This window comes from Strongylocentrotus purpuratus, unplaced genomic scaffold, assembly GCF_000002235.5.
Source record: "Strongylocentrotus purpuratus isolate Spur 01 unplaced genomic scaffold, Spur_5.0 spur5_scaffold_4, whole genome shotgun sequence".
Classification (NCBI taxonomy): domain Eukaryota; kingdom Metazoa; phylum Echinodermata; class Echinoidea; order Camarodonta; family Strongylocentrotidae; genus Strongylocentrotus; species Strongylocentrotus purpuratus.
In genome coordinates, this window is record NW_022145610.1 from 11,975,368 (window position 1) to 12,003,078 (window position 27,711).

The following is a 27,711-nucleotide window of genomic DNA, read 5'->3' on the forward strand; positions in this document are numbered from 1 at the left end:
TTTACATTTTTACATCTACGTGTATGAAGTCTTGTTTACATATGCCATGGCAAACTGCAGGGTTTTTTCTACACACACTCGTCATCGTTGTTTAGTGTCAGTTTTTACCGAGCTCTGGGGTTGGAGGTTTCATTTCCTTTTAATAATGGCTCTTCTCCAGGCCTCCTGGGGGGCGTTTCACAAAGCTTTTTTTTTCAATGCAAGTGACAAAAATCAGTGACAAATCTGCTGATAACCAATCAGAAGCAAGGATTTCAGTAGCTTATAACAAAAACTGTCATTTGTCACTGATGACAAGTTATGTGAAAAGCCCCCCCCCCCCCCAGTCTTCAGCAACTGCCTGGGCGAGGTCATGGGGTCTGTGTGGAGCCAGAAGGGCATTAACTCAGTGTTAAAAGATATAACGTAATGCCCTTCTGCCTTTCAAGAGACGATATGCTTTCATATCTTCTTCTTCACATTTTTGTACCTTATAATCTTAGTGAGTACATGTAGGATCGTTTTTCAATCCCCACTCCCCTTTTTATTCACCAATAATAGACCAAAAAAATGTGGTGGTTTACAGTGGCATAAGTGGATATACCTTATAAAAAGAGGGAAATAAAGTATCTGTACTCATTATTACCATATACACATTCCCTTTTCCAATTTAAAGTATTTTTGTGATTTACTAACCAAACAAAATCAACTGTAGGTAATTTCAGGAACACATTTACGCTTCCACAGCAAAACTGTGTGAGTTGTACAGCAAAAATAGGCCCAATGGTAATATAAATAAATATTTAGTTAATTAAGTATCTTTACTCCCATCATGAAATGGAAGGCATTGCTACTTTTGTCTAATGAAGTAAATTTATACAGCAGATAAAGTGAAAATAAATATTGATCCCTGCATACACTAGAAACAACCAAAAAGGTAACTACAAAGGATTATTTTGTAAGGTTTACTGAATGATTCTAAAAATGGCCCAAAAGAGAATGATTCTTAATACAGTAATTGATAATAGAAATTAATTTGAAGCACTGGTTTAAAGAACATTACAATAAGTTTATATGATACCAGGAATTGGATACTATGTGCCATGAAGTTATGAACCACATGTATGTGTGTCTTTGCATGTTCTTCATAATTCATTTTGTAGAATTAATACCAATATATTTTTATAAACATGTTTTAACAGGCTAAATTTGCTTCAGCTTGCGACTATTCACAATGAACATTTTGATTTTACTTTTAAGGAGCCTGGGCTCCATCAAAAGCCATCAACCAGGGACCCGTTTCACAAAGCCTTTTTTCAATGACAAATGACAAATATCAGTGAAAAATCTGTTGATAACCAATCAGAAGCAAGGATTTCAGTAGCCTATAACAACAACTGTCATTTGTCACTGATGACAAGTTTGGGAAACACCCTCCAGTTGGTACCAAAGAGATCAGTCTATCTCAAGAAGCATCCCAAAGTAGACGTGAAAAGTCGCAAGTTTCAACAAAGTAAAGCCAGGGCAGCTTCTCACAAAACCGTCTTGGGTACAAGTCCAGCTGATACCTCATTAAAATGCATTCTATAAAATAAACTTGCAGATCAATGTGATATTAGAAAACTTTCACTGAACTTATGACTTATGACAATTCCATGAACGAGTGTCCATTTGACTGTCTTATAGCAAAGTATTATATATGAATATGTGACAAATAAAAGATGAGATTGAAAATAAGATATTAAAGAAGGCTATGGAAACATACAGGGTGTACATAAATTTGAATATGAAGGACCAGTACTACTGCAAAAACTGACCAAACCTAAAACATATAATGTATGCAATAGACTAATAAGGACCAGAATTAATGCAAAAACTAACCAAACTTGAAACATACGTGTAGGGAAATTTGACTTATAAGGACCAGCACTACTGCAAAAACTGACATTATTTGAAACATACAGGGTATGTCAATAGAATTATAAATACCAGAACTAATATAAAAAGACCTTACACAAGTAACATGCAAATAGACTGATATAGGCCAGGACCGAGACTAGGACATAACAATTCCTACTCAGGTCCTGGAGCTATTATCAAACACACCATAAATGAGGTTGAAGTACAAGAGTCCTGGTCCAAGAGATCGGACCAGGAACTTCACACTATTTAGACTAGGAACTCACACACACATCACATATAGAGAGCTGCTCCAGACTACTACTGTATAGTACCATGGCAGACAAATGGAAGCACCATAGGTTGGTTGTCATGACGATAAACGAGCCGTCGCATGTTGACGTCACGGACCAGTCACGATTAGAGAATCACTCAAAGCTCATCAGGTTAGCAGGCGTCTAAGTTGAAAAGAAAATAAGATGATGGAAGTTTCATTAGACATATTGACAACTCACATACAGTCAAATCTGCTTACCGGTAAGTATCTAACTGCATACAAAAATCCCCTATGCCCCTCAGGGAAATAATTCATCTATCCTGCTTTTTTTCCTTTATTCTTCAGTTCCTTCTTTGTTTTCTTCTGCATTTTATTTCTTTTATCATGTCAATCTCACTAGTGAATGTCTGGTAAAGTTTATATTTGCCTAGTTTACATTGTAATATTTGCATGTATTTTATACGTTACAGTTTTATTTGTAAATTAATGATGTGTCAGCTTTTAGCTGTGACTTTTGTATCAATAAACCTTGTCAGCTCAATTCTATCTTGGCTCCCTAATATTAAACTAGAGTCTCGAATCATGGCACTATTTATACGTATCTTATCAGTTTCTCTATTACAATTTTTTTCGGGGATTTTGTTTTGTTTTGTTTTGAACATTCAGATTACATAAAAGATAAGGCAACAAGAAGAAAAAGCAGGGATACCAGTTGGACTGACTTTAAACTTTATGAAAAGAGACTCGCACATGTCGAGGGCTCATATGTTCTACAATATGGAGCCTAATTTTTGTTGACAGTACAGGTTTGCATGGCGAGAACATAACTTTAAGAGTAGATTTGAGGTAAAACTAGTCCTTAAAGCTTGTCTGCACTAACATGGCAAGGAGGGATTATACCTCCCTGCATGGTCACTGACAGGTGGTCATCTCTTCAAATCAGCTCTTAATTAACATAAGAAAAAGGGGATCATGGGGGACCAACGGGTACTGCGTAGGCATTGTTGCTATATAGAGGGCACAAGTAGCGATAAATAGTGCAGTGGGGCTTTAAGGACTATCCACATGGTTGTACTTCAAATCTACTCTCTATATGGAACCTGAAGCGCCTTATAAAGCCCGAAACAAAGAGATCGTAGGGCTTGAAATAAGGCAAAAACCTGAAAACGGGTATCCCCAAGGACATACCTTTGGTCCTCTCTTTTTCTTTGTAGCTTCGTCAAGATTCCTGACCCACGCACAAGCCACCGAGTAGCTCTGTGCTTTGTACTTGTAGCTGTTACCTGAGGGAGAAAAGAAGACACAAGTTTTTATTAAAAGAATGTTTAAAGATAAAGTTGTTTTCTGGCCCGTTTCATGTCAGGCAAGGAAACCAAGCTCGGGCAATGATATCTGTGTTATGTTAGTAATGCATCAAAAAGACTATATCATGATATGTGCTGTAAACAATAACTTATCCTTGAAATTAATGTCAAACCTGCTTTAGTGACCACCTGTATGGAAAGACCACCTGTCTACAAAGACCACATTTTTTGTTTCCCTTGACAATGGTTTCTCATTGAAACATGTACTAAAGGAACCTGTACATACATGTAAAGACCACCTGCCTATAAAGACCACTTTTCTTGTCTCCCTTCGATGGTCTTTATAGACACGTTTCACTGTATCATCATTCTGATGTTACTACCCTAGGTAATTGCTAAATGCCTACAAAGATTGCTTCCTGTGGGACTACATACCTGTATTTGGATCTGTTAATAATATGACGTTACTGTGTTTGGTTTCGGGCATGGAAACCATCCAGTCTGAGATGGAAAACACCTTGCAAGGCTTGGATTTGAACTGGAGAGAAGAAATAGCAAAGAATGAAAGATGAGTTAAATACATGTATACTGAATTTCATTTTGTTTATGTATAAAAGTATGGATGAAAACTTAAATACAAAACAGTTTTGCAGGATGAGTAGACTCTTTATGGAACTCACTCACTCCCTCCCTCCCTCCCATCATTCCTTTGCTCTTTCCCCTGCCTCCATCCCTCCTTCCCTGTCTCCTTTGCTCCTCCCCCTGCCTCTATCCCTGCCTCCTTCCCTCACTCCCTCCCACACTCCTCTGCTCCTCCCCTTCCTCCATCCCTCCTTCCCTGTCTCCTTTGCTCCTCCCCCTGCCTCCATCCCTGCCTCCTTCCCTCACTCCCTCCCACACTCCTCTGCTCCTCCCCTGCCTTCATCCCTCCATCCCTGCCTCCTTCCCTCACACACTCCTCTGCTCCTCCCCTGCCTTCATCCCTCCATCCCTGCCTCCTTCCCTCACTCCCTCCCACACTCCTCTGCTCCTCCCCTGCCTTCATCCCTCCTTCCCTGCCTCCTTTGCTCCTCCCCTGCCTCCATCCCTGCCTTCTTCCCTCACTCCCTCCCACACTCTTTTGCTCCTCCCCTGCCTCACTCCCTCCCTCCCTCCTTTGCTCCTCCCCCTGCCTCCATCCCTGCCTCCGTCCTTTGCTCTTCCCCTGCCTCCTTCCCTCAATCCCTCACTCCTTTGCTCCTCCCCTTCCTCCCTCCCTCACTCCTTTGCTCCTCCCTCACTCCTTTGCTCCTCCCCTGCCCCCATCCCTGCTTCACTCACTCCCTCCTTTGCTCCTCCTCTGCCTAACTACCTCCCTCTTTTGCTCCTCCCCCTCCCTCGTTCCTACCTCCTTCCCTCAACGTCCTTTATGTACTTGGCCACACAGATTTACCCAACTCATTCTCACACCCAACCCTATCCCCCACTCACGTGTGCTCTCTCTATTGAGTTGAAGGACTTGGCTGCGTAGTGGACCAGGTTGGTGCCCCATAGACCCACCCAGAACCTCCTCCTTCCTCCCTACTACCCTTAACCTCCTAGAGATTTACCACCCCTCCAACACATACTTTATCACACAGTGTTACCTAAATCATTCTCTAACCCATCCATCCCCACTCACATGTGCTCTCTCTATTGAGTTGAAGGACTTGGCTGCGTAGTGGACTAGGTTGGTGCCCCACAGACCCACCCAGAATCTCGTCCAAGACGTCACCGATAGCTTGCGGCCGGCTTTCCTGATCGGTTTCCTCTTCAGGCAGGCTGGGTGTCAGACAGGTAAATCAACAAAGAGATATGAGAGATACGCCAAGGATGTGGTCCATGAATAATACAAGCACTCAACAACAATGGAATATTTTTTCTTTCTTTTGACATGAAACTAAACAAAGGTAGGGACTTTCAAATGTATAGAAAGCATATTTACAATGTATATAATCTGATAATTTTTCTTCGTATATTATATTTTAAAAGTTAGGTACACAAATTCTTCAAAATGAAAAATGTCTTGCAACTACAAAACTTGTTAGGAAACATGTACATTAAATTTTAATAACTTAATTCTAAAGTCTAACTAATGATTTTGTAAATAACTGAGGGAAAATAGACCTGAATCCTGAGAAAAATATACACATCTACATACAGCCAGTTTCATTAAAATTATCTTAAAATGTGTATACACTCTTAAAAGTGTCTGACTAGATAGTACTCCATATTAATTTCATTACACATTTCTGGTATGATTGTAACTCACCATTTAATGTAAATAAGTTCTGAGGGATGTCGATGATACTGGAAACTAGATCCTCACAGCTCTCCGTAACACTCCTTTATAAAAATAAACAGAAATTATAGTTGCCTTTATTGCCTTTCTCTAAAAGAAACTTTACAGGGGATAAGAACAATCCTGTGAAAGGCAGAACTGCAGATCTGTATAGCATTTCATATTACTCCAAGGACCATTATTTTATTGCATTGTAATTTGTATAATATTATATATGAATGTTATTACAATTTTAGACAAGCACATGCATGATTTGATTTCCGTTATGTGCGTATCAAATTCAAAAGTCAGAAATTCCAAGACTTAAATTGGAGTTTTGCAGGAGTACCTGCTATCACGAAATGCTAAAAACTAAACTTTGACCAGATACACTTTTATTGTGCTCTAATTGAAAATAAAATCACGCCATGTGACATTTTCACGCTTTTATGGTGTTGTGTTCACATATGGATTAATATGGGATTGGTATCATTCATTTTCCCTTCAATACCCCATTTACCCCCCCCCCCCCCAAGTCCCAAAGTCAGTACAAAGACTATGGTAATGATAATTAATTCTTGCCCTTTTAACGTTTGAATGTTGATAGTAGACATCTGCGGGAGTGCCTTGCAATGAGAAGCCATTGCGACTATTTAGGAGGTTTTACTCACCCGTTATTTAACCACACATCCTGGTCATCACTGAACTCTGACCCTTCACTGCTTCCTGTGGTTGTAGAATTTAAAGAGAGAGAGAGAGAGAGGGAAAGAGAGAGAGAGAGTAAACAGATTAAATTATTTGCAATATCTTTTTTCTCTTTGCCTCTTCCATCAGTATTTTTTTTCTCACTATATTTACATGTTATACATATTTACAAACATATACAAAACATAAACAATATTTATCAAATGTTAACAATGGAATATTTGCAATATAGACTGTTGGTTTCAATCATTTACTTCATGATTATGAACTTTATTATTCCATGAAAGTCTGTCAATTATAACGTCCCTTGGGTAAAGAGTAGAAACCTTCAAGTGCCTAAAATAGAGATATAATCCTTTTCTTGGCACTCAGTTGAAATTAATAAACTAAAAAATATGAGTGCTTGCAAAAGAAAATTCCTTCTAACCAAAGCATTAACAAAGACTGTTTTTTGTTGTTCTTTATACTCATGATGAATATTGTAATATTTCCCTATATTCTGTAATCTTTTATTCAACTTGTGTCCATGTTTCTTTTCCCCCTAATGTTACCGTCATTCTCATAAAGTATTTTAGTCTAATTGGTCTGTATTGTTTTCAATTGATGTTACTCCGTTGTTTATATTTTTGTTATTTTTATTGAGAGCAAAAATAAAGACTGAACTGGGGGGGGGGGGGGGTGTTTCACATAGATCCCAAGTTGAACTTATCTCTAAGTTGGACTTAAAAATTATGGAAAGCCGTTAGCATCTATGAAATATTTTGTAAAAGTTATATTAAAAGGCATAAAATGTTGATTCAAATCTTTCATATTTTCTATTATCAAGGAGATTTCATGTTCTGGATGTGGAACGAATAAAAAGTCTAAAATACTTTAATTTTCGCTTTTGAATATATTTTATTTTAAGGCTGCAAATGGCTCTCCATAGTATTTAAGTCCAACTTAGAGTTAAGTTTGACTTGGGATCTTTGTGAAACACCCCCCTGAACTGATTGTGAAATTTACCTTCCATTGATTTACCTTCTATTGAGCTTGATACGGAGGGTCTTATCGATGACGTCGTCTCCTCTAGCAGACTGTCGTCCAGGAGGTGTCTGGGACCATTGCCAAAATTTGTGTTGGGAAAGCTGGGGGGGGGGGGGATAACACAGAGAAAAATTCATGACATGTGCTTAATTAATTAAGCTCCTCATTATGACAAACATTCCTTCATAGCAGTGAATTTGGCATTTTAATGAAACTACCGTAAATCTCCGCGTATAAAGCTATGGTCACAAATCAGAGCAGCGACCGACCGATCAGTAGCCTGCTCTGTCGCTGCTGGAATTAGGCATCGCCCAGCGATTAGGTCGGTGCCCGGGCGGCGACCGCCCAGGCACCGAGCTTATTTTGGGCGGCGAGTGAAAAGTGAGCAGGCGCCGCCCAAATTTTAACTCCGCGCTAAAACTTCAGCGGCGACCGAGCGATGCCCTAAAAACGAGCGGTGCCTGGACGGCAGCCGCCGGGCAGAATTGGTTAAAAACTCGCCGCTCGGCCGCTGAGCAGTCTACTTTTGGGTAATGTGACCATAGCATAAGACGCACCTGTGTATAAGGCTCACCCCTATTTTTTTTTTTTTTTTTTTTTGGGGGGGGGGGATTCGTGCTTGTGAACTTGTCACAAATAATAGTAACAATGTCGTTTTTAGAGGAATGTGTAAGATCATTAATGTAAAATAAAAACAGTAGAGTACCTAGGATAGACCCTTGTGGTATGCCGTGTGTAATAGAAGAAACATTTGAGGAATTATTGTTATAAACTACTACATATTAAGATCTATTAGAAAGATTACTTTCAAACCAAGATGACAGACAAATTTGAGTGTTGTTCTAGTTTCCGAGTGGTGAGTCAACACACAGATTACTGAGCTGGGAGACATTGCCAGGCAGAGCAACAGGTGGAGGGGCATAAATCGAAACTTAAAAAAAAAGACGCACCCATGACTTTCAATTTTTTTCGGCGGCAAAAAAGTGTGTCTTATTCACAGAGATTTATGGTATAGTTTTAATGACCATAATAATAAAGAAATTTGTATCCCTTTAGTGTGACATACAATATACAGATAGGCATAAACATGATATTGTATGCTAAGAGCCAAATAACACACTTGGTTTATATTATCTTTACATGTAAAAAGAAGATTCCTATAGAAATAACCTTAGGTAGTGTTCGACGATACTATGGTTAATCATAACAAAAAGGGAGACGTACCGGTACTATATTTTGTATTGGTTCATTTTACAAAACTCCTCACAGAAAGTTGCTAATACCACAATTAATTCATTTTATTTTTACAGATCTTCATTGAAAATTGAATCTACTACTTTATTATGACTGAGTGTTTATTTCTATTCAAGAAGACACATGTATGTCTGTGTGTGGGCTTAATGTTCACTACAAGAAACATATGAACACAGAAACTTACCTAAGAGGTTCTGCAGGTGCTAAGTGGTTCGGAACACTGGGTAAAATAAAATGAACACAAACATGTTAAATAACAGATTTAAGAAGAAAATAAATTGCTAGAAATCTGCAGTTATGAGGTTCATGATACCTTCCGTAAGATTAAAAAAAATCATACGATTACGATTTAAAAATCCAATCCTGTGGAAGAAATGGACATACACATTATATTCACAAAAAGAAACATTTGTTAAAATATCTACATGCATATGTATACCTTGTTATAACAAGAGCTACTTCTCTGAAATTAAACATAATTAAACATGAAAGAAGTATCAAATATACATTATTTGTATAATAAATTTACATGTACATGAAGGTCAATTCATCATGTCAACCTTAACATCAATAGGCTTCCAAATAATACTGTGTTTACTGTCACACAATTATAGTTGGAATGTCTGAGAATGTACAGATCAAAAGGAAAAGTTTGAAATATTCTTCCTCATGTACACATACTTGGATGTTTCTGTTTAAATGGAGCACTGCGACAAAACATAGTTCTAAATTAGTTACTGCTTACTTTGCGCCTAAGCTTTTTGTTTTCCGATGGCCGGGTACAAACTTTGATGAGATGACTGGCGTGGATGGGGTTGACTTGCCTATCGAACTCGTCTTCACACCTCCTCCTCCTCCGCTGTCTACAGAGGGCAGAAGCACAAATAAAGAGAATTTTAAATACTTCATACAAATCGTAAGAGACAGAGAAAAGGGGAGATGATACACATATTGATAGTTATTCAAATTAATATAACAGTGTCAGAATGAATATTTATATATTTTTTTTTAATTAAAAAAAATATCTTTTAAAACTTTTTATTTATACTGATTTTAATATGAATATGAATATTCATTTTTCACATTAACATGATATATATTTCATTCTTTTGTTGTAGCATCAAACTTTGGATTTCTTTTTTTTTCTGGCGCAAAACAATCTCCGTCATCAACACCATATCATGTTGATGAAATGGTTACATAAAGAAAAGCTTACGTATGGATTTTGCAAAAACTTATGGATATCAAAATTATCATCAAAATAACTTACTACAATGACACAAATTGTATATTTGAGAAACATGTATAAAACAATACTTTTGAAAACTAAAGAATTTGATATTTTATCCACAAATATGTTTCCATTTAGCAGTTGAACTGAAATTACCGGTACACTGTTGAAGCTACAAGAGAATAATATTAAATTTGTTTTATTAAGTTATTATTATTTTCAAAACACAATCATTACGGTAATTATATCAAAATAACTTCATATCCTAAAAAACAAACGTGACTTTATATGATTTGCATTTGTTGTTGTATTTTCATAATATGTACAGATGTATCATTTAAAAGCAATTAATGTTAGAGGTGGTACATGCATATGGTATACAAAACAATCCAAGTTATATAAACTTGAAGCAAAGCACATTCAAATATATATGATTTCCTGCATTCACCCACTCATGCAAGGCATCACAATCCCATTGGGTGAATCAAGCTCACTGATGCTATTAATATTAGGTCATGAGATAAGTTTATGCAGCATTACCAGACCTCACCTTTAAAGTGTACCAAGCACTTAAACAAGATATTAGCTCTGTATTTTAGGGGTTTCATGCCGCTAAATTTGTATGAGCTCTGAATATTACTTCTATAACAAATAATGCAAGTTGTACACTCTCAATTAATATAAAAACAATTTGTGAATAAATATGAGCTCAAAACATTACTTCTATAAAGAAAAAACAAAGTTTAGATAACTTTTCCACTCTTAATTAACATTAAAACAACTTGTGAATAAATATGAGTGCCAAATGTTAATTCCATTAAGAAGAATTGCAAGATTTGTACACTCTCAACTAACAAAAAAAAAGAAGAATTGTTACGGTAAATAGATAGTCAATGCACTTGTATAGAATAAGGCTTGTACAGAACACAAGGCCAATTTGTATTCCGTGCACAAAATATTATGTTATTCTTTCTATTCTTCATGCTTCCTAAATGTGAACACTGAGTTTGAAACTGATTTCATTCATTCTAGCGGTACACAAACTAATGTTTTTAGGTGATAGGTACACTTTAAAGCAAAGGCATAAAATGGAACATTTCTTTCATTCACACCCCGCATGCAAGGCATCACACAATCCCCTTGAGTGAATTGAGCTCAATGAGGCTTAATATATGCAAGCTATTATTAGGTCACAGGGTAATTTTAGGCAACAGATTAATCACATCGCCACACCCCCTCATGGGTTCGTTTTGAAAACAAGGGTTATTTCGGAAGCGTGATGATGGGAAGCGGTTGAGTCAGGCGGAAAGAATAAGGGCAGATGTATACAGGCGTTGAGATAGTGACATGAGGCTGAATAAAGCGTTGATGAATTTCTTTGCATTTGACAGGAATAATGATTAATTACATGTACACCAGTTCACAAACCCAATGCCTTATTTATGTATTTTGATTTATACATGTGTGCTTAATTGTCAGGGCTCACAAGGCATCAAGCTACGCTTATCTTGGAGCCCTGGCCGGTTCTGTTTAAACTATTAAAGTTTATAAGTTTATATTTTTCCATGTATGTTTTAATGTATACTGATTTTATTATGTACCGGTATTCAGAACTGAAAAAAATACAAATGAAATAAAAATGTTACCTGAGAGTCAATTACAGTCAAACCTGCTTTAGTGACCTCTCTACAAAGACCATATTTTGTGTATCCCTTGAAAATGGTTTTTCATTGAAACATGTACCAAGAGGAACCTGTACATAAAGACAACCTGCCTGTAAAGACCACTTTTCTTGTCTCCCTTGGGTGCTCTTTATAGACAGGTTTAACTGTACTATGTATTAACCCACTGTCTACTGGAAACGGGTTGTCCCTGTATTAAAACTATGGAGATTAGAGATTTCAGTAGTCCATGGTTATAATCAATACCGTGCTTCTAAAGTTCTAGCTATCGAGATAATGTGATGAATGCCACGCATGAGCAGTTGTTAGACAGGCAGAACTGAGGCATACAGACATTGGGACGGTAAAATGGTTCTGGGTTATGTAATGTTTAATTTCTTTTTGCATTTGAAGAATGATTCAACGTTTTGTTCTGCTGAGAACAGGCAGGGTGTTAACTCTGTGTTTAAATGAATAGCTTCCTTGTGACTATTAGCAGAGGATGTAGAGTGGTAATGAATGCAATCCACGAGTCATGAGAGTTAGATTTACATTATGTAATGAGATTAGAAGGATCATCAAAATGTCTGCCGCACTAATCGACAGTCAAGCAAACATTCAGAAGAAACTAAGATTTTAAAATTCCCTTTTTTATTGGATAATCATTGCAAAACATAGAAAATAGGCATTGTTATTCATATATATTACATTAAAAAAATGCTTTTAATGACATAGACAGATATTGAAGACCCTAAAGGATTGTTCAGACATGCACAGTATACGGCCGCAAAAACGCTGCCACGTCTTTTACATGTAAATGAATGGCAACAGCGGGCAGCAAAGGATTAGCGCATATTCATTGAGCTTTGTGGTATAAGATACAAAAATGTGGAGCATTTTACACTTTACATCATTATTGAAGAAGAAAAAAAAAACGCTGCAGTTTTGCCACGTCATATCTAAACAAGCCTTAAAGGTATTACAAAGTTTTGGTATGGGGTCATGAATTTTGTTCAAATTAACATATTGGAAGCATTTGCGATCCTACAATATTCATTGATTGTTGTCGCGGTTGAAATCGAGTCTAAAGTTATGAAATTATAAATAATAAACACTTTATGTTGTATAGCTCCCTCTCAAGGTCAAGATATTAATTAAGCTATGAAACAATGTTTCTTGACTAAAATCGACCGATTAGCTATTCCCATTTGGAAATTATATATCACAACTACATATTCTGAGAAACAATGTTTCTTGACTAAAATCGACCAATTAGCTATTCCCATTTGGAAATTATATATCACAACTACATATTCTGAGATTTTCATGGTCGCAGCTACCATTGTACGGCCATAGGCGCTATTTGAAATTTATCAAAATTTACTGGGAGCACCGGTAAATTTTTATATTCAATTTTTCTCGAAAACAGAAGTGTTTTACGGGCTAATTTTTTTAGTGCTTATAATACATCCACAGGGGCATCCAAATATATCAAAATTGTAAAGACTCACTATCCACCCAATTTTCAAAATTTCCCAAAACTTTGTATTACCTTTAAGGAGAAGTTATCATATATGACCACAATTTTGTAATACTTCATTTCAGCAACTCTCTATATTCATTTGCAGCTGTGAACAGTAAACGTATTTTAGCAATCCTAAGGATTAATTGCACAAGGGCTAATGATGCTCTAACGAAAGAATTCTCAGTTATTTTTAGGGTGTCTTTTTGTGGCCTTCTTTAATTGTAATGCATATGCTATTTTTGTCTGTTGGTTAGACTGCAGTGCTACTTATATAATTCTTTGCTCCACCCTGTCTGATAATACATTTCAAACTTTTCTATGAATAGAAGTTGGATTTAAAAGTAAATGCAGATTAAGGATATGGATTAGCAAAGTATTAACACACTTTAACTAACACTGCACATGATTTGAGTTAATCCATATACAGCCTGTATGTACATGTACATGTACAGAGCTGCCAACCTTGTGCGACCAAAAAAAGGAATTCATAAAAACAAAACTTATAACCATGCGCGACAAACTTCCAATGAAGAAATGTTTATTCATCATGCTGTTTTTTCCATACAAGCAGGAATTTTTTTTGGTGGTTATTTTGGTATTATCGGCATTTTATTTATATAAATTTTATAAAATAAGTTTTCTATTGAATTTGTGGTCGAATCACCATTTTAGGGCAGTTGTTTGACATACGGTATGTAAAAAAAAAAAAAAAAAAAAAAAAAAAATTAAAAAAAATTAATAAAAAAACGTAAAATTGGGAGGAAAAAACGGAGTAATTCCGGCAAAAAACGGAATGGTTGGCAGCTCTGCATGTACATGTATGTATTTGATGGATGAGAGAATAAATGAAAGTTTCATCCATTTTGTAAAATATTGCTTTCAATGAAAGTGATATTATGAAAACAAAATAAGTTTCACGTATTAGGTATGGACAATAAATGCATTCATAGACTTTGAAAGTTGATAGAAAGAGAGGAAAAGAAAGGGAAATTTGCATAAGTTTGGTATTAAAGGTACTATGTCCCTTTTGCAGGCAACCTCAAATTCTGTAGAACTTTGCAGGAATTATGAATATGTCATGTGTGTCCTATCTGTGAAATTTAAACGTTAGCAGTGTCCTCATATTCAAATTATGCAAGGAAACCCGTTTACTTGCTAGATTTCACTGTCAGACACTATTGAGTGACTGACTGGCTTTTTTTTTCTTCTTTGGTAATAACATACATGAAAAGAGTTGTAAAGGGTACATGAGCATTTGTCTACATCAATAACCCACTTCTTGTGATGCTGATTGAATCTTTGCGCAGCATAAAACGTATGACCATTCGGTACAATTGTCTGAAAATCAAGACTATTACTTTTGGGCTCTATAGCCCTAAAGTCGATTTGACAACTAATAGTTGTTATTTTCCCACTTGAAGATATTTTCAAGCCCTACCTTTTTTAGGGAAGTTCTAAATTAGTATTATTTTTCAAATGCAGTTGGAATTTAACTTTTTCATTTTTTTGCCCTGCAAATGGGACATAGTACCTTTAAAAGGTGGTGAGAAAGGAAGGATACATATTTTTTTGTTATAATGTTGTGATCAAGGGAACAAAGAGTGGCAAAGTGAAGAGCACAGAATAATATTTTAAAGACCAACCAACCACCCCAAAATTTGGAAGAAAAAGATGATGAAAGAATGTCAGTTTTAGAAAGCGGATACAATTGCAGCGTTTGAAGCTAAGAAGTGACTGAATTTTAAAATGGCATAATCAATTTGTATGAAAAACAGTCTGTGTTAATTGATGAAAAAAATATGATGGCTACATTATGATCTACAATGATGTAATTTTTGAATGAAAACTGCTTCGAACTTTTACGATGGAACTTGGACTAAATCTATGGAAAAATGAAGTTTTTGAAAAATTGCTATGAAGCTAGTACAGGATGAAATGATTGGAATTGAATGCTGGAATTTAAAGGATGAAATAAAATGTGTGAAATGACAAAAATCTTCTCTAAATTCCACTACATACCTGATGAATTAGATAGATTGAGAACAGGAGGAGTACAAAAAAGGGATACCGTCTGGACTTCTAATAGTAAAAAGGCAATTTCATGGAAAGGTGAAGAAATAATAAAAGGATATAGACCACACATGACATAAAGTACTATACACTGTATTGTATGCGTTAGTGACCACCTGTCTACGAAGACTACATTTTTTGTTTCCCTTGAAAATGGTTTCTCATTGAAACATGTTCTAAAGGAACCTGGACTTAAACACCACCTGCCTATAAAGACCACTTTTCTTGTCTCCCTTGGGTGGTCTTTATAGACAGGTTTCACTGTATTATCTATTATATGGTCCGTGCATTCTCTGGAAATCATCTCTACTTTATTAATTTCACAATTAATCAAACATTAACAGGACAAATTAATTTGAAATCAACTCATGCAAGGTTGAATTGGGGAAAAAGGTGATATAATCAAAACTAATACAAAAATTATAAAGAGGTTAAAGGCTTATTATTATTAAAATAAATCTGAAAAGGCAAATACATACATGTACAGTACCAAAGAAAAATCAGAAAATTACATGTAAATTGGTATGAAAATCAAACAAAGTATTTGTGATTGTTTGTTTTAATATTAATAACGGTTTTTGAAAATCAATTGAATACATACCAAAGACTTCAATGTGGGACAGGGGATTTTAAAAATAAATAAAGTGATGTCTTTCTTAATATTTCTTTTTACTTTGAACTGCATGTATAATGTATCTTTGATGAAATATCACTTGTATTTCATCAGGATTTATTGACAAAATACATGTAAATAAACTGATGAATAACCCAGCATGTAAATATTTGTCAAGATCAACTGAAATAGTGAATAATACATGACAGGAAGTTAGGTTTTGAAAATTTGTGAGTATAGTGCAAGGTAAAATTTTTAGCACACCATTAAAGTTTGTATACAAAGTTCATTTGTTTTCTTTTTCCTTATTTTCAATATTTACTGACGATAGAATAAGAAGTATGAACAGGCGAGACAAGTTGCTAGAGAAGGGAGACCCCCCCCCCACAAAAAAAACACCCTGAAATCCTAGAGACATAATGGACAGAAAATTGGCTAATATAAAACATATTACGCTAACAAAACTATAATTTCTTAGAAAATAGGTTCAGAAAAGAATGCAAAGATTAACTTTTATTTAACTTTTCTTTGTATTTATTTAAAAAAAGCAGAAGCCTTCTTTATGAAGTTGGCTGGAACTAAGAATTAACAAAATGTATGATATAATTAAGATGGAGTGTCAATAAACTTAATTAGATTGTTCTATAAAATTACAATAAGTTATATTAAAATCTCTAGAAAGCATTATTTCCCTTCACCATGAAGCTAGCTATCATTAATTTGATAAGAAGGCAATTGCTGTATAGCATTGAGTAAATATTAATTGTATATCATTGCCAAGATAAGGACTTTCAGAATTTTAGTAACATTTTGCCATCGTTTTATCTTTTGAGAAATGTACTATATTGTGTTAGAAAGATATAGGATACATAAATTTTTCAATATAATCAACAACATTCCCATTCGTTATAACATACACGTAATGGTACATTCAAAACATATAAACATTAACAATAACAAAGTCTAAATACACATAGTGCAAGCAGAAAAGGTCAAACAATACAAGCACAATATGCATGGTCATTCAAATACGAGTTATAACAATCTTTCATATATTTTCAATCAAATGATCTACCATTCCTGGTCTAATTTCAATACACCAAAATAAAGTTATGTATGCTTACAGTATATTTCAATACATATTTGATTGTAGTTGTTCTGAATATTGTTGTTGTTTAAGTTTCTTACCTGTTTGGTCAAGGTCGTCTTTTGACTTTGATAGCACTGTAGGTTCCAGTTGTAATGAAAGTCTACCAAGTGATCACAAAATAATTGTTAAGATAAATTGATTTACAAGTATATCAGCTATACGAACATCAAGAGTACGACCAAAAAATTTAATATATTCACAAACAAATAATTAGTGTAAAATTAAGTCAAAGGCAGGCTATCTACTTAAACTGCGAATTTTAAAGAGTTATTGTGAATTTGATTTATTTCCAATTATTCATTTTTATTTTTATTTATACAGGGTGACATTGTCTGTTAAATGTCTGGTTTAAAAAAGGGCCCTTTAAGTACATACAGAATATGCATCAAGATTGAAATTACACACAAATTAATTGCTGAGTTCTATAATACCAAACAATGATTTTAAGACAAACATGAGGGGCCATATGCCCACTGTGCTTGCGATAGGTGAGTCTTTTATTGAAATAATACTTACTTGTAGTTGTCTTCCTCCACAAACTTCTGCAGCTCTTCAATATACCTCACTGAGAGAAGGTACTTCTGGACGTATGGCAAGTTTTCTAAGTCGTACTGTGACTGTTGGAACTCGGATATTGCTCTCAAGATGTTGTTCATCTGAGGAGAGCAGAAGAGAGGAAGACACAGAGAGAGAGAGAGAGAGAGAGAGAGAGAGAGAGAGAAAGAGAGAGAGAGAGAGAGAGAGAGAAGGAGGGGGGATATTCATGAAAGAAAATTCAAAAATAAAAGTCAAAGATGGTTTCAAATTCATTTGAGTTAAATACAAAGTATTATCATGTAATTTCCCTTTACCGGTACATGATGTGCCATTAAGAAACTACATGTACATACCTGTTGTTAATCAACAAATTATGTATCTGGTGCCAAGACCGAAACATTCATGCCAGAGAACTACCTTCCCAGCATGCCCTCCCCCCAAAAAGAAACTGCCCCGTTGACAAATACAAGTTTAGAATTTAAAGTAGTTATAGCACAAATGGGGTGATTGTGCAAGGGGAGGACAAGTGCAGATAGTTTTCCCTCAATGTTGCCCTTGAATAAATTAATTCTTATGCTTATATAATTTTTAATGAAGGTCATGTTCTCTGGCTCCGAGACATGGTGAAATTTTCTGACCTCCACATCAAGTGGATTATGAAATTTGACTCACTTTTGTCGATCTACTATTACTTTCAATGCCCCCTGTACTCGGATGCGCGACATCGATGTAGATCAGATCTTGTAGATACATTCCTGTGGTTAAAATGTAACAAGAAAATGTAGAAAAACATGGTCATTAACAATATTTTTTTAATACCACAGTAAAGGAGGAGAATGGAATGTTTTGAGAAGGTTATCGACATAATATCCAACGAAACCATCACCTGTTAAAAATCAGGCTGTTATTCTGAATCAATGGTTTAGGAGTAGAGTCATAAGATGTTGCATGCTGGAAAGGCATACTATTTAAAGGTCAAGCATGTTGGTGTTTCAGTGACCTAGTTTGTTTTAAAATTGAAATGTACAAGCTCTCTTCTTCCCTGGCCGCCATCTTTTGCACTCAGAACATTGCTAAAAAATTTGTATTTGCACAGTTTTTGTCATTCCAATTTTGTATTTATCATGTTCATATTGTTTCGTTGTTATATTTCTTGAAAGTGCCGAATAAATAATACAAATACTAAGCAAAATGTACAAAGTGTTTGTATGTTTGTATGTTTGTTTTACCTAACAGCTAAGATAGCATGTGTATGCTTGTAAGTAAGCAACCAGGGGACCAACAGCTAAAGGTCTCCTCTGAGGGACTTGGTAATGAGGATTACTGCCTTACCTAAAGGGCTCGGGTGCATTGACTGGGTTTTTTTAACCTAGGACCTCCCTGCTACAAGACCACTGCTCTACCACCGAGCCATCACACCTCATATGAACTCGCAAAGGATGTACAAGATAACCAGATGATATTCATGTATTCTCCAAGGGGATTGGGGAATTGATGAAAGAGAGGGGGTGGAGGAGAGGGAAATAGGGGGAGAGGGAAGAGGGAGGGGGGGGGGGGGTTAAGAGTCATTAGCAAGACATAACAACTTTCAAAGTTATGGTATAAAAGGTAACCTGTATGTCCATGTAATTTCTAAGAGGAGGGGAGAGGAGGAGGGAGGGAAGAGGAGGGGTCAAGAGGAGGGAAGAGGAGGGAAGAGGAGGAGGGGAGAGGAGGAGGTGAGATGAGGGGGAAGGGGTGGGAGTAAAAGTAGGGGAGAGGGGGAGGAGGGGGAGGACGAGAGGGGAGAGGAGGGGAGAGGAGGAGGGGAGAGGAGGAGGGGAGAGGAGGAGGGGAGAGGAGGAGGGGAGAGGAGGAGGGGAGAGGAGGAGGGGAGAGGAGGAGGAGAGAGGAGGAGGAGGAGGGGGAGAGGAGGAGGGGAGAGGAGGAGGGAGAGAGGAGGGGGGAGAGGAGGGAGAGGAGGAGGGGAGAGGAGGAGGGGAGAGGAGGAGGGGAGAGGAGGAGAGGGAGAGGGAGAGGAGGAGGGGAGAGGAGGAGGGGAGAGGAGGAGGGGAGAGGAGGAGGAGAGAGGAGGAGGAGGAGAGGGAGAGAGGAGGAGGGGAGAGGAGGAGGGGAGAGGAGGAGGGGAGAGGAAGAGGGGAGAGGAGGAGGGGAGAGGAGGAGGGGTGAGGAGGAGGGGAGAGGAGGAGGGGAGAGGAGGGGAGAGGAGGAGGGGAGAGGAGGAGGGGAGAGGAGGAGGGGAGAGGAGGAGGGGAGAGGAGGAGGGGAGAGGAGGAGGAGAGAGGAGGAGGGGAGAAGAGGAGGGGAGAGGAGGAGGAGAGAGGAGGAGAGAGGAGGGGAGAGAGGAGGGGAGAGGAGGAGGGGGAGGAGGGGGGAGAGGAGGAGGGAGAGGAGGAGGGGGAGGAGGAGGGGAGAGGAGGAGGGAGAGGAGGAGGGGGAGGAGGAGGAGAGAGGAGGGGAAGAAGAGGAGGGGAGAGGAGGAGGAGAGAGGAGGGGGAGAGGAGGAGGGGAGAGGAGGAGGGGAGAAGAGGAGGGGTCAAGAGGTGGGGAGAGGAGGAGGGGTGAGGAGGAGGGAGAGGAGGAGGAGGGGAGAGGAGGAGGGGAGAGGAGGAGGGGAGAGGAGGGGGGAGAGGAGGAGGGGAGAGGAGGAGGGGAGAGGAGGAGGAGAAAGGAGGAGGGGAGAAGAGGAGGGGAGAGAGAGGAGGAGAGAGGAGGGAGAGAAGGAGGGGAGAGGAGGAGGGGAGAGGAGGAGGGGAGAGGAGGAGGGGAGAGGAGGAGGGGAGAGGAGGAGGGGAGAGGAGGAGGGGAGAGGAGGAGGGGAGAGGAGGAGGGAGAGGAGGAGGAGAGAGGAGGGGAGAGGAGGGGAGGAGAGAGGAGGAGGGGAGAAGAGGAGGGGAGAGGAGGAGGAGAGAGGAGGGGAGGAGGAGGGGAGAGGAGGAGGGGAGAAGAGGAGGGGTCAAGAGGTGGGGAGAGGAGGAGGGGTGGTGAGGAGGAGGGGAGAGGAGGAGGGGAGAGGAGGAGGGGAGAGGAGGAGGGGGAGAGGAGGAGGGGAGAGGAGGAGGGGAGAGGAGGAGGGGAAGAGGAGGAGGAGAGAGGAGGAGGGGAGAAGAGGAGGGGAGAGGAGGAGGAGAGAGAGGAGGAGAGGAGGGGAGAGGAGGAGGGGAGAGGAGGAGGGGAGAGGAGGAGGGGAGAGGAGGAGGGGAGAGGAGGAGGGGAGAGGAGGAGGGGAGAGGAGGAGGGGAGAGGAGGAGGGGAGAGGAGGAGGGGAGAGGAGGAGGAGAGAGGAGGGGAGAGGAGGAGGAGAGAGGAGGAGGGGAGAGAGAGGAGGGGAGAGGAGGAGGAGAGAGGAGAGAGGAGGGGGAGAGGAGGAGGGGAGAGGAGGAGGGGAGAAAGAGGAGGGGTCAAGAGGTGGGGAGAGGAGGAGGGGAGAGGAGGAGGGGAGAGGAGGAGGAGGAGAGGAGAGGGAGAGGAGGAGGGGAGAGGAGGAGGGGAGAGGAGGAGGGGAGAGGAGGAGGGGAGAGGAGGAGGGAAAGGAGGAGGGGAGAGGAGGAGGGGAGAGGAGGAGGGGAGAGGAGGAGGGGAGAAGAGGAGGGGTCAAGAGGTGGGGAGAGGAGTAGGGGAGAGGAGGAGGGGAGAGGAGGAGGAGGAGGGAGAGGAGGAGGTGAGATGAGGGGGAAGGGGTAGGAGTAGAAGTAGGGGGAGAGGAGGAGGGGAGAGGAGGGGAGAGGAGGGGGAAGGGTTGGGATGAGGGGAAGATGGTGGGGGAGTGATAAGGGGAGAGGAAGCAAGTCCTGATAACTTACCAAGGTATGGTATACAAGGTAACCTGACTACATCCATGTATTCTCTTAACCTCTGTCTGTTATCATCTTCTGTCATCAGCTCAGAGAGCTTCTCACACGTTGCTCTTTCTTTTTATGAACCAGCTGAAATGACAAAAAGAGAGTAAAGGATGTTAAAGGGTCTGACTTGAAATTATACATTCATTCACCCATGAACTCATTCACTCAATAATGCACCAAATTATCCACCTATCAATCAATCTATCCATCCAACAATTGATTTAGACATTCATTTATGAAATTTCATGTCTTGGCAATGATGATGGTAATTCCACATGTTTTTACACAAGTAAAATGCGATAACTTGCGACATAAATGAGCTGTCTTCGTCACGTCAATGTTGTTTGTTTGTATTAAAGGATTTTCTGAACATTAAAATCAATTCAACTTCTAATAAACACCGGAACCCATAATTTCAAACCTGTCTATAAAGACCTCTCAAGGGAAACATACAAAGTGGTCTCTACAGGCAGGTGGTCTTTATGTACAGGTTCCTTTAATACAAGTTCCGATGAGAAATCATATTCAAGGGGGGAAAAAAAGTGTTCTTCATAGACAGGTGGTCTTTAAAAACAGGTAGTCCAGGTTTCCCTGTATGAAACTTACATTCCATGTTTTGGTTAACCTAAAGATTGATGCACTGTGTAACGCTGAGATGATCGCCATCGTCGCATGAAGGTTGTTGATATCAAACAGTTTCTAGGAGGAAAAAGAAAAGGTGAAAAACATGATTTAATTCAAAATTTACATCAACAAAATGATTTCATACAGTCCAAATATTCTCTGAGTAAAAACTGAGTAAAACTATTTACAGTGCAAAAATTATCATTTTGTGACTATTTTGGTCAAAACTAATATATCTATGGTAAGAGAACATCATCTGTAAGTAATTCACATTCGATCTTGGATTACTTTATCAGTCTCTTGTAATTTTTACTTCAGAGAAGTGTGCTTACATGTATTGAAATATACAGTACAGTGAAACCTGTCTATATAGACCACAGAATAGACAAGAAAAAGTGGTCTTTATAGGCAGGTGGTCTTTATGTACAGGTTCCTTTTAATAGTACATGTTTCAACAAGAAACCATTTTTAAGGGAAACAAAAAATGTAATCTTTGAAGACAGGTTATCTCTCTATACAGGTGGTCACTAAAACAGGTTTGACTGTATATTAAAAAAAAAATACTTTTTACATTCTTTCTTACTCAATAACACAAATAAAGCAAATACAATTTTTTTAAATAAATTATAATTGCATAAATCACTATCTTACCTTTGCTACTTTGATGAAATGACCTATGACCTCTGCTCTGGCCTTGGTCATCTGTGTGATGAGGACTTCATGGACGACCCAGAAACTCACCTACATCGTTACATGAAAAAAAGGGAAAACAATAAAGATTACATTTCATTTTGAATAACATACATACAGTTAACAACTATCCTTACATAAATAAAAAAAAAAAAAAAACTATCCTTACCGGCACTATAGTTCTCCTTAGAACTATAAGCTAAGAAAGATAACCAACAGTCCTTTTCAGGACTACACACACTCAAGAAAGAAAAATTACAGAGAGTCCTTTCAGGACTCCCCAATCCTCCCCCTCTCTCACATGGTGCAACCGCAAGCCTACTGTATATCCTTATCAAGTTTTGTAATTTTAAGTATGGGAACAATTGATTTGTTTTGATTTATGTTTCTTGAGAATGAGACATTTGAAATGATTCAATAAAGGCTTTTATTCAACCAGTCAACCTTTTATTCTTTAGTTACAAAAAAAAAAATCAATCAATTGTTGAGTAATGTGTTACGACAAGGCTTAGTCACAATGACGTGAAAATACCTACGCCTCAACCCTATTTTTAAATGTTTGATTGGCATGGTTACGAAACAGGTGTACGGTAAGGTTCTACGTGAGCACCAGACACTCATGTCTGATTCTTTCTTACAGACCAGCAATTCTTTTTTTCATACCCAACTGATCATTACAACTTGGCTATTTTCAGATATTAGCAAACAAATTGTGATTCATCCATTAAAATTAGAAAAAAATCCTTCAGTTTCACCCAAAGTCTCAATATGGTACTATCAAAGGAAAGATTCAGGGAAAAAAATCAAAAAAGAGCCACTCCCTCTTTTTTGCACAATGTACTCGATTCCCTTGAGTTTTCACATGTACTAATACTCATATCAATAAATCATCGTCATTAAAGGTAATACAAAGTTTTGGGAAATTTTGAAAATTGGCTGGAAGAGATTCTTTACAATTTTGATATATTTGGATGCCCATGTGGATGTATTATAATCACTAGAAAATTCAGCCCCTAAAACACTTTGGCTTTCGAGAAATATTGAATATAAAAATTTACCGGTGCTCCCAGTAAATTTTGATAAATTTCTAATAGCGCCTACGGCCGTACGATGGTAGCTGCGACCATGACAATCTCAGAATATGTAGTTGTGATATATAATTTCCAAACGGTAATAGCTAATCGGTCGATATTAGTCAAGAAACATTGTTTTATAACTTAATTAATATCTTGACCTTGAGAGGGAGCTATACAACATAAAGAGTGTATTATTTACAATTTCATAACTTCAGACTCAATTTCAACCGTGACAACGATCACTGAATATTGTAGGATCGCATATGCTTCAAATTTGTTCATTTAAACCAAATTCATGACCCCATACCAAAACTTTGTATTACCATTAATGTAATGAAATTGAATGCATAAATCTATGTTAAGTGCCACGTTACAAATTATTATGTTCATTGGTATGAATAATTGAATTCAATAGTCAGAATGAAATTTAACTATGCAAATTACATAAATTAATTGTTACTAGGTGCGAAAAACATTATGGCTTGTTCTACCTAACTTTGGGTGAAACCGACACTTACAAGCAGCATCTAACACATAATTTTCACAATCAAATGTCAGACCTTGAATTTCTTTAAAAAAACGATTTTACTAAAACTTAGGGGATCATACATGTATTACAATATAAAATCAGGAGAAGGAAACACATTGGATTCAAGGATAGTTGATGTTCCTTTGCATAGCGAAGTCTAGTTGCATTTTAAAACAAAAAAAATACCCCGGCTTGCATGAAAAACAACCTCACATCCATCAAACCTCCTCCTTGACGTCACTCATTAATTAAAGCAAAAACCTGATACAATGCGTCACCCTTCAGCCCTTTTCTATTTTTTTTTAAATATCACGACTAAAGACGGATTTGGGGGTACGTAACACTACAATGACACCTGCTCTAGTGGCTGTGCTTACATCCTAAACTGGGAAAAAAAATGTGAAAAAGAATCTGGGCAGAAAAGGTCATAGTGACTAATTCCAGAGTTTGGCAAAACCATGAGTGATACTTTTTTTTGGGGGGGGGGGGGGTAAGGCACCTCTGAAGTTTTATTTTGGCCCAAACATTTTTTCACGCTCACTGGTCTGGACCCCATTTCATAAAACTTGTTACCAATAGCAAGTTTCAATAACTGTTATAAGCTAAAGAAATAGTTGCATCTGATTGGTTGAGAGCAAATTTGTCATATAAGTTTAGAATTTGTTATTTATTTAAGAAAAAAATTGAAACAGGGTTCTGTTCTCCTTGTTCTGGGCCCAGTTTCATAAAAACTTGTTACCAATAGCAAGTTTCAATAATTGTTAAAAGCTACTGAAATCGTGGCATCTGATTGGTTGAGAGCACATTTGGTGTAGAAGTTTAGAACTTGTCATTCATAACAAATTTTGTGAAACAGGACCCTGATGTAGTGTTCAAAGTCGAACTTGTCAATGCACTGTTAAATTGCCATTTGGTAGTTGGTACAGTAACCTATCCTAAATTAGCAAGTCCCTCGTATAGGATGTAAAACCATATATGGAGGTCCACTGGCTTTTTTAAACTACAAGCAAAATTAACAGCCAGGTGTTAGAAATAAGCACCAACATTAGCAGCAACAAAAATCTTTCTAATCATCATAACTTTCTTATATTTAGTCAGATTTAATTGAAACTTTCATCAGTTTGCTTCTCTGATTCTTCTGCTTTCTTTTAGAGTAGTTGTCTATTTGGGTTGGATTTCCCTTTAATCCATTTACTACCGAATTCAATCATTCTATAGGCTTTAACTATGGCAGCAACAGTTTACGTGGTTACCAGAAGCAATGGGTTTAAACTGTCTTCAAGATGATGCAAGCAAGCATCCTCCCAGGGCATGACACCTTGAAGCTGCCCTCGGTTTGTTGTCGAGGGGCCGTCGGAAACGGAGCGCCGTAAATTTTTGAAGGCGAATCCATCACATGCTAATCACGCATGCATCCATCGTGGCAAATATGAAAACATGTTTACAAGCTGCTTTGAAATATTGTGACGGGTCTTTCACCCAGAGTACAAGCACATAAGGATTTAATGATGATGTCATTGTACATTTATATACGTTTATTCTGGGATTTACCTTCTACAAGTAAATGGATTCAAGCATCGACTCTGAGTTTTGCAAGAACAAAGACAGTTAATAACTAAATTATTCACACCCCTTGTTAATTTGATGTTGTTTTTGTGTTTTTGGAAACTCAATAATGAAAGGTGGACTGTTCGAATAAAGGCCTTTGTTGAATACTTCTAGATGTAAACTTAAAGGGCCCATGCCACTTTCTCAAGTTAGCTCATTGATGACTGACAGATGATGTCACAAGGGGAATGAGATCTGGAGGTTTTTGGGGTGGGGCTTTATAGCAAGTTTAAAAAAAACAAATATTTCAAAAAAATATTCAAAAATCTATGAAACAAATTCAGAAGTTTACATATCAAAATATGAGATGTATGCAGGACTGCACACCAACAGGTATACACTTGTATTTCAATGTCATGGGTCCTTTAATATGTCACATTCTTAAGAAACAGAAATCTGGACAAAACCAATTTTGTACATACTCAGAAAATGACCAAACTTGGTAAGGGTACGAATAATTTACAGTTAGTTGTTCACTGTATCTCCCTTAAGTTTACAAAATATATCCATGTTAAAAATGGTAATAAAGTGACGAAACTCACCTGATTAAATCTTTTTGAGAAGGCAACAATGTTTGGACAAAGGGTATTCTTGGACTTTCCTGACCATGCGCAGCTACTAAGCTCCTGAAAAATACACATAAGAAGAGATGGAGAAAGATATATATATCATTAAGTATCTGTTTCACAAATGATTTCAGTATGAATCCTTATATATCTATGGTGGCACATTCCTTGAATTTCTTCTAATGATTATGTTATAATGCATTTTTACCACCAGATAAAGTCAATAGTATATCTTCATAGGGATAATGGAAACCATGCCGGTTCATTCTTGAATAGAACTACGTGTATTAATTGAAAGTCATCAGTCTCTATATATGTATCACATGTTTATTTTCCATTCATCCGGTCTTTTCCTTTCAAAGTCTTCATCGATTGATGGCGTCTTTAAACAACTCCAGCATTTACTTAATGAGCAAACAGACGGCTGAGTGAGGATTCAATTATCACCGCTCCTCATGCAAGGCTTGTGCCAATGACACATAAAATCCAGCCAAGATAGAATACACGACTTCTGAGATCTGAGCTGAGAGCTTGGGCTGGGGGGGGGGGGGGGGGGGATTTAGGGGAGGGGATGACAGAGACAATCACATGTAAATGTAAATATAGAGAGAGGGAGGGTGAGAGAGGAGGGGGCATAGAGGGAGGGAGGGCAGGAGAAGAGGGAGGACAGAACTGCGAAGGGATTGAAGAAAGGGAGAGAAAGAGAGAAAGAGAGAGAGGGGGAGGCTGTATGTGTGTGTGTGTGTGTGTGTAGGGGAGGGAAAGACAGAGACAATTGTAGAGAAAGGGAGAGTGAGAGGGGAAAAGAGTGAGAGAGAGGAAGAGAGGAGAAGAGAAGGGGAGAGACAGAAGGGACAAGAGAGAGAAAGAGAGAGAGAGAGAGAGAGAGAGGTGGATGATGTATGTGTGTGTGTGTGTAGGGGAGGGAAAGACAGAGACAATCACATGTAGAGAAAGGGAGAGTGAGAGGGGAAAAGAGTGAGAGAGAGGAAGAGAGAAAAAAGAGGGAGGGGGAGAGACAGAAGGGACAAAAGAGAGAGAGAGAGAGGGAGAGAGAGAGAGAGAGAGAGAGGTGGATGATGTATGTGTGTGTGTGTGTAGGGGAGGGGAAGACAGAGACAATCACATGTAGAGAAAGGGAGAGTGAGAGGGGAAAAGAGTGAGAGAGAGGAAGAGAGAAAAAGAGGGAGGGGGAGAGACAGAAGGGACAAAAGAGAGAGAGAGAGGAGGGAGAGAGAGAGAGAGA

The 27,711-nt window shown here is 38.2% G+C and overlaps 1 protein-coding gene across 1 annotated transcript in view; it reads right to left on the reverse strand.

Annotated features, from left to right (window-relative positions):
* Positions 1-2,227: 2,227 nt before the first annotated feature.
* LOC753340 (ras-specific guanine nucleotide-releasing factor RalGPS1) overlaps positions 2,228-27,711 on the reverse strand; it is a 37,029-nt gene continuing 11,545 nt past the window's right edge. The window contains 17 exon segments of the mRNA XM_030997473.1: positions 2,228-2,336; positions 3,344-3,438; positions 3,895-3,997; positions 5,120-5,259; positions 5,750-5,823; positions 6,430-6,484; positions 7,469-7,590; positions 8,928-8,963; positions 9,489-9,606; positions 15,180-15,239; positions 17,032-17,093; positions 17,510-17,649; positions 18,203-18,285; positions 21,334-21,456; positions 21,975-22,071; positions 22,648-22,737; positions 26,442-26,525. Coding sequence (XP_030853333.1) covers positions 2,307-2,336; positions 3,344-3,438; positions 3,895-3,997; positions 5,120-5,259; positions 5,750-5,823; positions 6,430-6,484; positions 7,469-7,590; positions 8,928-8,963; positions 9,489-9,606; positions 15,180-15,239; positions 17,032-17,093; positions 17,510-17,649; positions 18,203-18,285; positions 21,334-21,456; positions 21,975-22,071; positions 22,648-22,737; positions 26,442-26,525 — 1,512 coding nt within the window. The 3' untranslated portion in view covers positions 2,228-2,306.